Here is a 13,932-nt window from a genome sequence, read left to right on the forward strand (position 1 = left end):
TGCAAGTAATCTCACTAGCAGCAAGGTGTCTAGTCCTCTGATTCTTAATCCTGTCCATACACTACCCCTTTGTGTTATGGATAAGTAAAAGTGTGGCCCCAAATGCTTAAACAGTGTGGACAAGGTCACCAACTCCACCTGGAACCGTCTCCTAAATTAAAGCTTTCTTTCCAAGGGCAGCACTGAGGCTTCGGACTGGCTGCCTTGGGTCCCAGATACTCAGGTGTTTAAGACCTGAGCGCAGCAATAACCACCACACTCCCTGCTTCCCCAGCCAGTCACTATTACACTGTGCACTTATACAGTTCACTTACACAGCTAGAGATGTCCCAGTAAAAAATGAAAATTCATCTTTTAGCTGTCATGAGTATATGTTAAAGGAACACAAATGCCTTAAAAAGCAATGGCAATATGCTGACGGTCAACAATTTGGGAGTTTGCTATTGACTATTATTAATAATAAAACTCTTCATCAAAATAAAGTATTATAGGGTATATAAAATATATCTAAATAGAGCTGTCAAAACTTGATGAGCCTGAAGTTGGCATAGCTTATTTATAAAGTACAATACAGCGCATCTTGAAATAGAAAATGCATTGTTTTAAATCGTAAGCTTTTTATTTACTACAATGCAGAACATTTTATTTTTAGACATCAGTGGGTTTTGTTTTGTTGACATTTTCACTTGTTCAGCTGAAAATAAAAGTCAAGAGAATCACATGGTGACTAATAGTAACCTATCAGGATATTAGAGCAAGTATATAGACCATTTGGACTGATGTTAAATCGACTGGTCAGTAAAGGCTTTCTTTCTAATAATTATGACATAGTAACAGTCAAATAGCGTTGCACTAGGAATCCTCTAGAAATAATTAAAGGCTTTCATTTTATACATGGAATAGTCACAGAATGTAAATGGCTCACATCATCTCATCAGATTTGCCCAGCCTAAATTGCTCTGAGCTTCAGAGAAATGGATATTTTTATATGTTGTGCAACAGTTTCTCCAAACATCTCCTCACGCTCAATAAAACTAACATGTCACTCAGCCACTCCTTAATCTCAGTGTGTGATGTGTAAGCAGACACATCCATCATAAACACATATATAATTGGGAAATTCAAGGAATATGCAAAGATGGCAAGAAATCATTTGATTCTTTGGTTATGCTCTAGGAACAAATATATATTTCTTGGCAACTAGCCAATCAGTTTTGGAAATAATATCAGACCCTGACCCAATAAAGTCCAACAACCTATGCCTTGCTTTACATGCACCATTAGGGTCTGTCACCAATCAGCAACCATCTCTCTCACGCATACATTCTTTTCTTTGGAATCATGAAACACCCCTAGATAAATTTGCCCTTCTCCAGAGAAACACATTTCTCACTGAACTGCAAATCCCAATTCAACGCTAAAATTAACGCAGGCAGGCAATTTAGGTTCTTTAGAAAACTTCCTTAAAAATGACAAATGTATGTGATGGTAAAGCCATCCGCTATGTCTGCATGCTGCCTTATTAAATTAAAAACACTTGGTTTATTTATACAATCTATCCAATGGCTTACAGATTAGGATTCTACAAACAATACATGTCTTATAGCAAAAAATATACATATAATAATCCACCTATAGTTTATATAAATGATGAAATGTTTCTGAATATATCTATATATCTATATATGTACACATATATACTCTGTGTGTGTGAGTTTGCCGAATCAGCACACAAATACTGCAGTCCTTCACTGGCTCTTCCACTGCAGTGTCAGGGACACCCGGTTTCAAAGTCTTAAGCTGCTCAACAAAGGTCACCGCTGAGGACAAAGGACTGGCTTGATGCACCTTCCCTTGTGGAGGACCAAGTTTGCTGGACAATGACAACCTGCGACACAGGGCTTATTGCATGGACCAATCTCGTTCCAGTTGTCACAGGTCTTGGCACATCCTGGACCACAGGTATCATATACAGCACCATGCTTACACTGGGTGGCTGGAAAAAAAAAAAAAGGAGGCACAGGTGAGATGGAAAGAAATGGCCTCAGTAATTCGCCCTCAGCCTGATGCCATTCCACAGCCTCTGGTCACTCTGGTCACTCTGCATAGGCTTTTCCACAGCACTGGTTCACTTTCGCATTTTCACAAAGGAACCCCAAACACCCACCATTCCTCAAACATGCTGAGAATCACCTACACCTTAAAAAAAGAACATCAAAGATCCATCTGCTGGGTCAATGAACTTCAAAAGAAAAGAAAATGAGAAGCTTTTTATTCCCAGATAAGACAAACTGTAAATTAGTAAAGCTACAAGAAAATCTATCAGGTTATTTAGTTGTTTATAATAGTATGCAAAATTAACGCCAAAGAGTCCTTCAAGCAACTGCGCTGTGACGAATAGGAATATTTTGTGCAACCAATATTCAAATAGACAGAATTACACGTCCAGAAAAAAAATACCTACCAAAGATATTGGAAACGTGTTACATATTTTAATGGCAGGGTTTCTGTGTTGAATTAATCAAATTGAGGCAAGTTAGGGCAAGAGTAAAGCCAAACAGAGAAAATCGGATGTGTGACTGGGGAGAGGAAAATAGGTGGCGGGCTGGGCCAGAGAACTTAAAAATGCTGATGTAGACAAATCAATTTGCTATCTTTGTTAACTTAGAGCTAAAATAAGTTTGTCAATATTCTGAGAGTTCCTGAAAATGCATGAATAAATTTGTCTAAACAAATACAGTGAATATTCTGGACATTTTATGACACACAGACTTTCCCATCTGAGTTCTTTCCAGTGATAGTCAAACGGACCAACCCTCATTTTCATGAGCAAGAATGTTGTTGACACTAGGAATTTAGAGGAGGGACTCTGAGAGAACACCGGTGACAATCCAACCTTCACCTGAAGTGCTGCAAACAAAATGAACGACAGTGGAAGATTATCAATTTAAATGCCTCTATTGTTGGTTATGCCATATGCAGAATAATACCTGGGGAAGAATCATGTAATTGTAAAATGGAAAAACAGAACTGGTTTTCAAGCAAGTGAGCCTTATTTTGAGAATTTCAAATTACATATTTACAATTACCACAGAGCATGTATGTTTGACCATGTCCAACGAACAGTAAGAACCATAAAAGTAAATTCTATGAAGGCTCCTCAAATACCCACTACATTAGTTTAAAAACAACTGAGAAAAGAGGTGCCCTCTCCAGAGAGCAGTCAATGATCTCTCACAAGTTCTTACATATTATTAGAAAACTGAGCCATATGAACCATAGAGTTTTGAGAAATGTCTGAGTGGAACCAAGTTCATAATAGCTGGCTCTCTGATGATCGTTTTTCTGTATGGATTCAGTTCATTTCCAGGGCACTGGACTTTTCCTGGTTATTTCCCTACACTCTATTTATCCCTTTTAAACTATGACACATACCTCAATTAGTGAATTTGAGTATGCCATTTGTTTCATGCCTTGATCCTGACTGACAGAGTAAATAAGTCAAAAGGTTACTTACTACCCTTTAAGGTTGCAGGCCCTAACACTACCTCCACGATGGGACTTTATGAAGTTGCTTCAGCTTTTCATCAGTTAATTCTACTCCTGAGGCTACTAGGGACCTCGTGTAGCTGAGCCAATCCGGAAGGCCTGTCCTCTGCCTTCATCTAGGGCCATTGTCTAGCTTGGTGAATGTCACCAGAATTCACCCCATCTTCCTCTTTTCTAGACTCAGTTTCCAGTCTTTCCCCCCACCCCACCCCCTCTTGTCTGGAAAAGAGGCCCCTGGGCTGTGTACTCAGAGCTCCCACTGCTCACTTCTAGTCTTACATTTACAACATGAAATTATAACCATCGGTTATTTGCCCTCTCTCTCCCCACCCCACGAAGTCTAGGCTACTAGAAAAAGAGAGTTTTGCTTCTTTCTTTTCATCAGTAGTGTGGCATATAACGTGCACTAGCTGCTCAGAGGGTGAATGAATGTCTGGATATAGGAACGAGGCAGTGGGTGGATGAACACAACTCTCCCTTTAAATCTCTCGATTTAAACTTTTCTGATAATCTTTTGACTTTTCACTGATCCCTTCAAAGTTCTCTTTTTCTTTTTCAGGGACTAACAGAATGCCCTATACGTTGTGCATGCCGACAGTCTGGAAGCATCCTAGCTGAATATCATAGTGACACACAGCAATTGTATCCATGTGTTGTTAAGTTTCTATGGACCAATGGTGTTCACAGCTGGAAATTAGGATCACCGGGGAGCATCCGGATGCCTGGACCCCACCCCAGACCAACCAATTTAGAACTTTTAAAGGTGGAACCAGGTTATCAGTGGTTAAAAAAAAATGCCCTGTCAGCACAGGTAATTTTAACGTGCAGTTAAAGACTCGTCCTAACAACAGCCCTGATAGTCACGCTTCAGTCACTGCAGAAACTTAGGCCGTCGTAGCAAATGAGAAGGAAACTAATATTTCCAGGGTGAAAGCAGGTGCACACTGGGAGCTCCTCTGTCTCCCATCATCTTCCACCAAAACCTACTGGAGCTCTTCCCTAGTCCCAGAGCACTCGTCCTCACTCATTGATGGATTCAGGTCGTTTGGAAGAGAACCCTTCACTCATCTTTCATTGCCTCTGCTCATTTGCACGCATCCTTGATTTTCCATTCCTCTTTTCTGACCCACCTCCTCCAGGAACTCGCTTTATTATTTGTCTTCATTGCATATTAATCTTCTCCCCCTCTGTTGGCTCAATCCTCTAGATATGAGAAACATTTTCAGACCAACACTAAACTTTAACAAAAACTAGTCCTTAGTCTACCAGACTTAGTCTCTTCTTCCTTTTATCTCCAAACTTCATAGGAGAGAAAACTGTCATTTGATCCAATTCTTCTGCAAGTAATTGACACTGGGGACCTGTCCTCAGTTACCACTTTACTGGAGCAGTTCCCACCAAAATTTTCAATAATGACTATATCTGCTGACATACTAGCAATCCCCATTATTCTATGTCCTCTCCACAAAATATTACCTCTTTTTGTCCGTTTTATCTTATGACACTGAATTCTCCAGGTGCTTCCGCTAACACCTTGAGAACACCTCTCTTGAGCTTCTTTACCTACTCGCTGGCACTAAGTGTTCAAATTACCTCCAAGACTCTTCTCTCTTCCCTCTACATTGCTCTCTCTCTCTCTCTCTCTCTCTCATACACACACACACACACACACACACACACACACACACACACACACACACAGCAGTTACTACAGTTTAATCTCTAATTTCCAGAGAGCTCCGAAATATATTATCGTCAGTTCTGATTCTCTTCCCAGTCTCATCATTTTCCAAGTCTCAATTCAAACCGACCTCCTTCAAGCAGCTTCCTGGAGCTCCCCTAGGATACCTTCCCTCATCTGCATTCCACAGCACTTTTCATATTATAGTTATCTGTTTATGTTTTAATCCCACAATTCGAGTGCAGCTGTAGTTCTTAATCAGAGATGCTGATGAGCATCTCCGAGTATCTTTTTAAAAAGATATGTATTCCTAATCCTCATTCCCTAAAGACTTTTGCTCTGAGTCTGTAGAGGGGCCCAGGTAGCTGTAGATTTTAAAAACTCCAGGTGTCACTATGCAACCACTGCTGGTTGAAGCCAGTGAGCCACCGAGACCTGGGCTCTTGGGGGCAAAATCCTTGTTTCTATGACCCAAGGTTCTGGCACAGGGCCAAGCACAGAGGAGCAGCTTCATAAATGTCTGTGCCTGTTGGATGATGATTTAATCTTAATGACATTCAATCCATCATCCCAGTTCCCAGTGTGGATTACATTTGGCTGGCCTTGAGTTCATTTTCCACTCTGCTGCTTCCAGAACATCTCTTTCAACTCGCTTTACCCTCCAGATATCTACTTTGCTCCCCTTCCAATTTGCAAAGATCCCTTTAGTATGAAAACCGTGCAGCATTTCCTCCTTCCCACCAGTGTTCTTTCCTTTCCCCTCATTTTCTTATAGATAAGAACTCCCTGGTGTCTTTTCCTCTCTCTGACCTCTCAATTCTTTTCTTCTCTCTCTACCACTTAACTTACTAATGCTCTTCTGTGACATCTTACCTTTGACTATCAAACACTGATACTTCCCTCAATCTGTAGGTAGAAAGTAGAATGTAGAAAATTAAGAAGTGCTAGGGGAAGAAAAGATCTTACATCATATAATTACCATCTCCATTTCAATTCAAATTAAATCAATAAACGTCTACTAAGTATCTGCAATGTAGATGACATCCTCTTAGGCCAAGGAATCAAATGTGAATCAGATGTCATTTCTGACCTCCAGTTACAGGAGCCTGGGCTTGCAACCAGACAGGCGAAGACGACACATAAACAGATTCTTCATAAGATGTAAGATGCATCATATAAGACAAAGAAAGCAAAGTACCATGGAAGAGTAAGAGAGTAACATCAACTCAACTTTTTTGGGGGAGGGATCAAGGAAGGAAGACTTCAGAGAATTGATCCCACTTAAGTCTTAAACGGTGAGTCAAAATTGTCAGGCAGACAATGGCAGGAAGAGAGAACCAGCAGAGAGAACAGCAAGAGCAAAGGCAGGCGAGGCAACAACAAGCAGCTGGTGTTCCACCAGGGAAGGGCGGGTCCTTGGCTTGATGGAAGGAAGCCCGACATTTGAGGAGGGAGAGTAGGAGACAAAGGCAGAGAAGTAGAAACAGGTTGCAAGCCTTGGCAAAGGGGAGTTTTGGAAGGCTCTGACCTGGGGGATGACATGATTGAGTTCGCCTTCAAATTGGCACTTTTAGACAAACCTAGAAAGCTAACATTGGCTTGGACACTGTTTTACCTTTCTGTGAATCCAAATTTTTTCCAAACTTATAAAAGGCAAATGATAATTTTTTTAAAGCATAAATGTGATTCGATCTGCATACATGCATTTAAAAAGAATTCATTTGGTTTAAGATTTTTTTACAAAACCAGGATATTACCAAAGTGGTTCGAGTTGGTATGTATTTATTCTCAAAGGAGGCACACAAGCGGCTACTGCTAATGCACAAATAGCTTTATGTGTTACTTTATGTAGCAACACGTGTTGGCTTTATCAAGAAGTTCAGTAAACAAGTGCCCTCTGGAATCAGCTGTCTCCATGTCCCCTCACTGGGGGCTGAAGGTCACAGTTTGAACTTTAGCTCCTATACTTTTACAGGAGGCAGCAAGTCAGCCAAGAAAAAGCTCAGGGTGTTTGAGTAAGGCAGAGATGCCGCAGCAAAGGGGTTAGATATCACCTGGAGTTTGCAGAATAAAACAAGCTGAAACTGCTCCCAGAACCCAGCAGACATCTGAGGTGCTGCAGAAAGACACACACCATTCTGAGTATCCCAACACCTTTTCCACTTACACAATGTATCAGTGAAACTGCAGGGACAATTAGTGTCAGTTATAGGCAAGTGGCAGAAAGTCTCCTAAGAGCAGGATCATAACACAGTTACAAGGTCAGAAGGTACCAAGTAACAACTATCGATCATAAGGAACGAGTGAATAGAAATTGGAAATATCTAACAAATGTTTGAATAAACCAGTTGATGCTTGTGTAAGTATACAAATAAATACATATTCATATTTAAATATATTTTCCCACCGTGCTCTTGCTTGTCTGTGTTGTCATAAGCATTAAGAACAGAGGCTACAAAGCAAATTGACCTGGCTTCAATTCCCAACTTTCGCCTTTTTGAGCTCTGTGACTTTTAGCAAATTTCTTAAATAGTCTAAGCCTCAATGTCCTTATCAGTAAAACATGGATAAGAGAATGTTACCACATAGCTTACAATGTGAATTTAGCAAAATACAATGTAATAAAAATGCTAGTGGAGTCCTTGGGGCAAGGAGGTGCCTAGAAAATAGTAGCTATTAATGTATACCACCATTCTTAAACTTTTATAGATCTTGCATATTGTATTATATGCAGTAATTCACAGCCAGGCTGGAGGTCCAGCCTGTGGGCATGTACATTGTATCCGTCATCATGATACGGTTAAAATCCAGCCTAGACTTGGAAAGTCACTTGTTCATTCAGACTTTCAAGCCTGACTGGCCTCCTATTCATTCAACTTCCCAGCTTTCTACACTGGAAAATTTTTCTTCTCTGTATAAAGTGGCCTTAAGTTGTCATAAGACAAAAGATCTGGGAGCTAAAAATCAAGTAACAGGTATTTTCACGGTCTTCAGTATTCCAGATGAATCAGAAATGAATCTGAGAGATCCCGCACGTCTCTGCAAATTCCTCCTGTACCAGCTGTCAATCTGTGGAAGTTCACGGTGTGTGTGTGTGTGTGTGTGTGTGTGTGTGTGTGTGTGTAAAAGGCTCTCCTGCAACCACATATTGACAGAGTTGTACCTCACTCAGAGGCCCCACTAACCGTAAGTGGGAAACGGAACCTTTCAGGAGACATATTCCTTCTCCATTAGAAAAGTAATTTGAGCTCCTGAGTGCAGTCTCTGAAATCAGGATGCTGAGGTGAAACGTGTCATCTACAAATGCAATGTATGTGCTGAAATGCTGCTAAATATAGCTCTGGGCCGGGAAGAGAGAGCTCATATATTCTGTATCGAATACGATCCTTACCACAGCCCCACCGCAGATAATAAAATTAATGACGTTCTACTGAGCATTACATTACACCAGGATGGATGGACGGGGCTTGGCTTCATATAGCTTATTCATTTTCTGGTAGATTCGAGGGAAGGAGGACTCAGAATAGAGAATAGTCAAGATTTGCTGAAAGGACCCCGTCCCTCAAAAATATTGCCCGTACTGTGCTACACCACACTGATGCATTAGGTAAGAGAGAACCCATTTAGTCTCACCTTTCAGGAGCCTCAAGCAGACCTTAATGTGAGTTATTTTTATCAAATCAATATTCCTCTGAGCTTTGGTCAGCACTGACAGAGAGGTACTCTTGCTGCCGAAGGTGAACTCAGATGTAAAAATTGGACTTGGGTTTGCGGAGGAGAGAGCAAATCCAAACGGGAAGACAGAGGAGACAAAAAGGCTCTGGCGCTTTTCAAGGACACAGACTAGTTAGTGACTGTGCCAAGGGGCAGCTTGCGGAGGCTTGAGGAACCCCCAAATACCTGTCATCCTACTCCCCCAAAGCCCCCCAAATAAGCATTCAAATTACCTCAGTGGTTTCAGGTCAGGCTGCAGGTCAGAGTCACCTGAGAGGTTTTACAAGATACACAAGGCCAATTAAAGCAGGATATCTGGGCCCAGGCCCAGGCATAGGTTTCTGGTTTTGTTTTGTTTTTTTAGCTCCCAAACTGACTCCATTGCTCAGCTGGATTGAGACCCACTGGTCTAAGTAAATGAGATGTCCATGCACTGAAAACACAGCATCAGGACAATCCTTTGTGACCCTTCTTCCAACCAACCTGTGCGCTACCAACAGAGACATTCTCGAGTTAGCAAAGCCAGGAACTGCCTTCTTTTCTAATATCAGAGCTAAGGTTGTGAGCAGTCGTGTAATGTTGTAACCCCGAGTCTCTTCGTTGCGGGCAAATCTGGACCTTTACAGAAAACTGTTCACTGACCCTTGAAGAAAATGACGAACATTCAGTCACCTCGTCTTCCAATCTAAATAGCAGCAGCTATTATTGATTGAGCATCTCCTATGAGGGGACACTCTTCAGAGGTTTCACACGTGTATCACTAATGCCTTTAACTCTACATAGCCAATATTATTGTAAAATTCCCAAAGATCTCTAGACCCTCTTCTCTCCTCATGCACTGCCTCCATCTGAATCCAACCCATCTTTTTTAAACTTTTTTTCCACCACAACTACTGCAATAGCCTCCTGCCCGGTCATCTGCTTTCAATCGTGCCCCATCCAGTCTATTCTCTATACAGGGTGATCTTTGAAAAGCATAAAGGGGCTTGCCTAGAGCCCATTGGAGGCTTCCACTCCTGAAATAAAAGCCAGAATCCTTCCGAAGGCCCTCAAAGTCCTCCCTGATCCAGCTCCTGCTTCGGCTCCACCCTCATTGTGTGCCCCTCATTCCCATGCTCACCATGGTCAACCCCCTCTGCCTCCCATCCCGTTTGGGAGCATGCTGTTTTGTTGCTACGTATGGCCGCCCCGCCTTCTGCATGGAATGCCACCCCTGACCCGTGGCAGTCCTGCAGGCATACCACTTGCACAGAGAAAAGCTTTCCCTCTTCACCCCGTGAGCACTCGGTCACCCAATCCCTCTCCATTTGCGTTCTGCTGCTCTGCCCTGTGTGTTTCCTTCATCACACTTACCATACTTAGTATGTACTATAGAGTCACTATGTTTTGTCTGGTTCTCCCACTGGATTGGCAGCACCTCAGTGACAGGGGACCTCATCTCTCACAGTCACCAGTGTACCCACCATGCTTACCACAATGCCCAGTACGTAGCCAGTTTGTGAGAAATACTCCGGGATGGACACCGAAGTCCATTTCATAGTATTAAATAGGCTAATTAACTTGCCTGCGATCAAAGAGCTCTAACAACCATTACAGAAAGCAGAGGGAAAAGAACTCTCTGCTAGGGTTTGTATCACAATCTCTCTCTCTCAAAAAAAAAGAAAATAATAATAATAATCACACTTTTCCCAAAGACCTTAAATGACTGAATTGTCCCAAATCTCCTTTGCTCCACGTAACATACACTACAGCTGTGATGTTCCTGGGGCTAAGTACATCCAGCTGGTAGCTTGAGGTTGGTAGGATTTTGTAACAGTGGAAATCCATAAATTGTTCAAATATACTTGTCACCAAGTATTTCTCTGAAGTGCCTTCTACCCTGCCCAGTGGGAAGCGCCAGTGTTTTACCAAGTTGCATTCCAGTTGGGTCACTGATGTGATTTCCTTTTGGCCAAGGGGGGAATATGGCCACTCAAGTCAGCAGTCTCTGCCATTGCTGCCCTGGGCTTTGCGGTGAAACTTTGGTGGCTGGATCTGCCAGGAGTGTCTCACCTGCACAGTTCTGCTGAGGCTCCCAGTGGACGCTGATGCCCTCTCTCTGGCAGGCCCGGGTATATGCCAGGAATGACTCGCAGTAACAATTTTTATGGACTGGACATTCACACATGTCTGTCACGCAGGACCTGTGGGAACCAAGAGAAAGAAATGCACGTTTACACATATCAAACTATCAAACATCCCAACTGTGACTTGCAGAAAGTGGGTGGGAGGGTGAATGGGGAGCAATGACTGGCCATTAAAGGTTGCAGTATTGAGTGAGAAACCTACAAACGGTATAAAAACTTTGCACGGAACCTATGCTGGATACTGTTGAACAATGTCCAATAGCACTTTCTGCAATAATGGAAATGTTCAATAATCTCCACTATCCAAAGCAGTAGCCAGTACCTAAATCTGATTATTGAGCATTTGAAATGTATCTAGTGCGACTGAGGAACCAAGCTTTTTACTTGATTTAATTTTAATTAACTTAGATATAAACAGTCACCTGTGCCTTGTGGTTATTATGTTAGAAATACAGCTTTTAGAACACAGCCACCATCCAAGATTCTGTCCTTTTGTGAACAGCTGTGATACAGGAATAAAGGTTCTACTACAATATAATCAGTGACCACCAGAATGAAAGCATAAGACCCTATGGCAACATCTTGAATCTTCATCTTTTAAGGATCATTGGACCCCATTTTTTTAGAATATGGTGCGACAAATTCCAAATAAAGCAGAACTTTTAGGCCCCTGATTAGACTGAAAGATAAAGAGGATGACACCAGGGTCTTCTTAGCTTAACTTTAAATATGAAAATGATAGGCCAGGACATAAAGAGAACAGAAATGTGTTTAAATACAAACAAACAAATTGTGAAACATGTTGACCTCAAAGACATAATAATGACCTTACATTGGCATGTAATATTCTAATTTACAAAGCACTTGCACATGCAACCTGTCACTGAGTAGTAAACAGGACATCAGACAGTCTCTGAGAAATGAAGAAGTCACTTTCCAAGTAAATAGATGTTCCCAAAGTCACACTAATAAGTGGCAAAAGACTGAATGAAATTACGTCTCCTAACTCTTCCACTAGCGCCCTTTTTCTCATACCATACCCCTGGCCTCATCTTCAGCTTCTAGCAAATTCACTGCCCACCAATTTTGACTTAACATTTATGCAAGAGGCCCCCAAGATTAATAAAATTAAACTATCCTTTTTTTCCTTTTTTTTCCAGCAAAACCTCTTCTTTACAGAACCTAATTCAAGGCTGAAGGCAGAAAAAATAATATTCAGATTTGCAAATAGCACAGATGATCTGGAAAAGTGATCAAGACACGGTCCACCGTTTTCTCTTGGTGGGACATGTATGCACATTGGGTTAGAGAGAGTGAGCAGCTAGTGCTGTGTAGAAGCTGGCACACCACCTGCTTTAAACGAGAATGAACAGCAGAAACCATATTACAGGATCAACAGACCCACCATGTACCCCCAAAGTTGTTACAGCCCAACACTCAAGGGCAGAGCCTTGGGAACTAGAACTAACAGGGACAAAAGAGGAATACGCCTGAAACCCACAGAACCACTTTCATGTCATAAAGGGAGAGATTATCTGTGGACTAATACTTAAGACACATTGACCAGGACAGACAAACTGATCCTTCTCCTCTCCGTAATAATCAAGGCCGTTTTTCTTAATAGCTTCTCCCATTTGCATGACAGAAATCCTGTGAAGTCATGTTCACGAGCAAACCCTTTCAGGTAGGAGACACACGGTATCTGCCTTTAAATTTGTGTGCCGCCCCCAGGCCTCCAGGAAAGGGAAAGTAAAGCCTGTCCTGAAAACGGCCTCTAAACGCCTGAGTATGAACCCTCCTCAATTTTCATTTCAGACTAACCCCTCCCATCACATTCAGGCTAAGACTTCACAGCGACGTCTGCAGCTGCCCAGGTTCTACTCTCCACTTCCATTTCTATTTCACTCCCCCAGGAGACTTCCATCACCCACCCTCCTTCTGGCCCACGAGGTGTGGATCTCTTTTCTTTATACACAGCTCCCACTGAGGTGACATCAATGGCATGGCACCTACTGGGCCTGGGAAAATGACAGTATTTTATGGAAAAGAATTGGTCTTGATATGAGGAACTGCATTGTCTAATTTGAAAGAACCTCTAATGTAATTCTGTAAAATTGTGTGAACTGTAAACAAATAAAATTTAATTTGGATGAAAGGACTGTTGGTGAATGTTTTCCTTTCTTTTCTCTTTATTTCTAATGGTTGTCTGATGAAGCTATTTATACAATTTAAAATAAATTATGGACAGCTAAATCCAATTCATAGAGACTGTTGAGAGAAAAATGGTTTAAGCACACATTTAATAATTGCTATGTACAGGTACTCTGCCCCACCCACAGACCACCTGTGCCCTCAGACACAATCAGTAATATATCTACCCTCTAAAGCTAAAGAAGATTTCAGCTGATTCTATTACTTGACACTCATGAGGAAAAACATTTGAGACAAAAATGTTTGTCAAAGCCAGCCCTTCGCTTGAAATATTTCACATATTTTTGAAGGCTTGAAAGATGTGTTTTGTCACAGAAGTTAAAACTACAAGACATCCTTTTTTCACTTGTCACCTTGATGATTTTTACCACGAAGTTGTGCCCAGGGTTTGTAAGAGAAGGGAGTATACGGTCCATACTCCACTGGCAGAAGTGTATAATCGTTAGCTCGCATGTCAAGCATTTTGCTATATTTAGCTTTTACATGGGTTATCTCATTTGTCCCACGTGGCAAAGGATATGAGGGAGGTGTTACTACTAGCCCACTTCACAGATAGGAAAACTGAAGCTTGGAGATGCTAACGACTTGCCCAAGGTCACGTGGCTGATGACAAGTCCAGAACTGTTATACCAGGACTGCAACTGTGGTCTT

General features: G+C 41.7%; 1 protein-coding gene across 3 annotated transcripts in view; it reads right to left on the reverse strand.

Moving 5' to 3' along the window:
* Positions 1-597: 597 nt before the first annotated feature.
* Positions 598-13,932, reverse strand: part of BMPER (BMP binding endothelial regulator) — a 221,676-nt gene continuing 208,341 nt past the window's right edge. For all 3 annotated transcript variants that reach the window (XM_019757329.3, XM_019757327.3, XM_074340986.2), the window contains 2 exons: positions 10,997-11,127; positions 598-1,996 (listed from right to left, as the gene is read on the reverse strand). In XM_019757329.3, the coding sequence (XP_019612888.1) occupies positions 1,815-1,996; positions 10,997-11,127 (313 nt within the window). In that variant the 3' untranslated portion in view covers positions 598-1,814. The remainder of the gene's footprint in view (positions 1,997-10,996; positions 11,128-13,932) is intronic.

This window comes from Rhinolophus sinicus, chromosome 4 (assembly GCF_057876585.1).
Source record: "Rhinolophus sinicus isolate RSI-liver-muscle chromosome 4, RSI-T2T, whole genome shotgun sequence".
NCBI classification, from domain to species: Eukaryota; Metazoa; Chordata; class Mammalia; order Chiroptera; family Rhinolophidae; genus Rhinolophus; species Rhinolophus sinicus.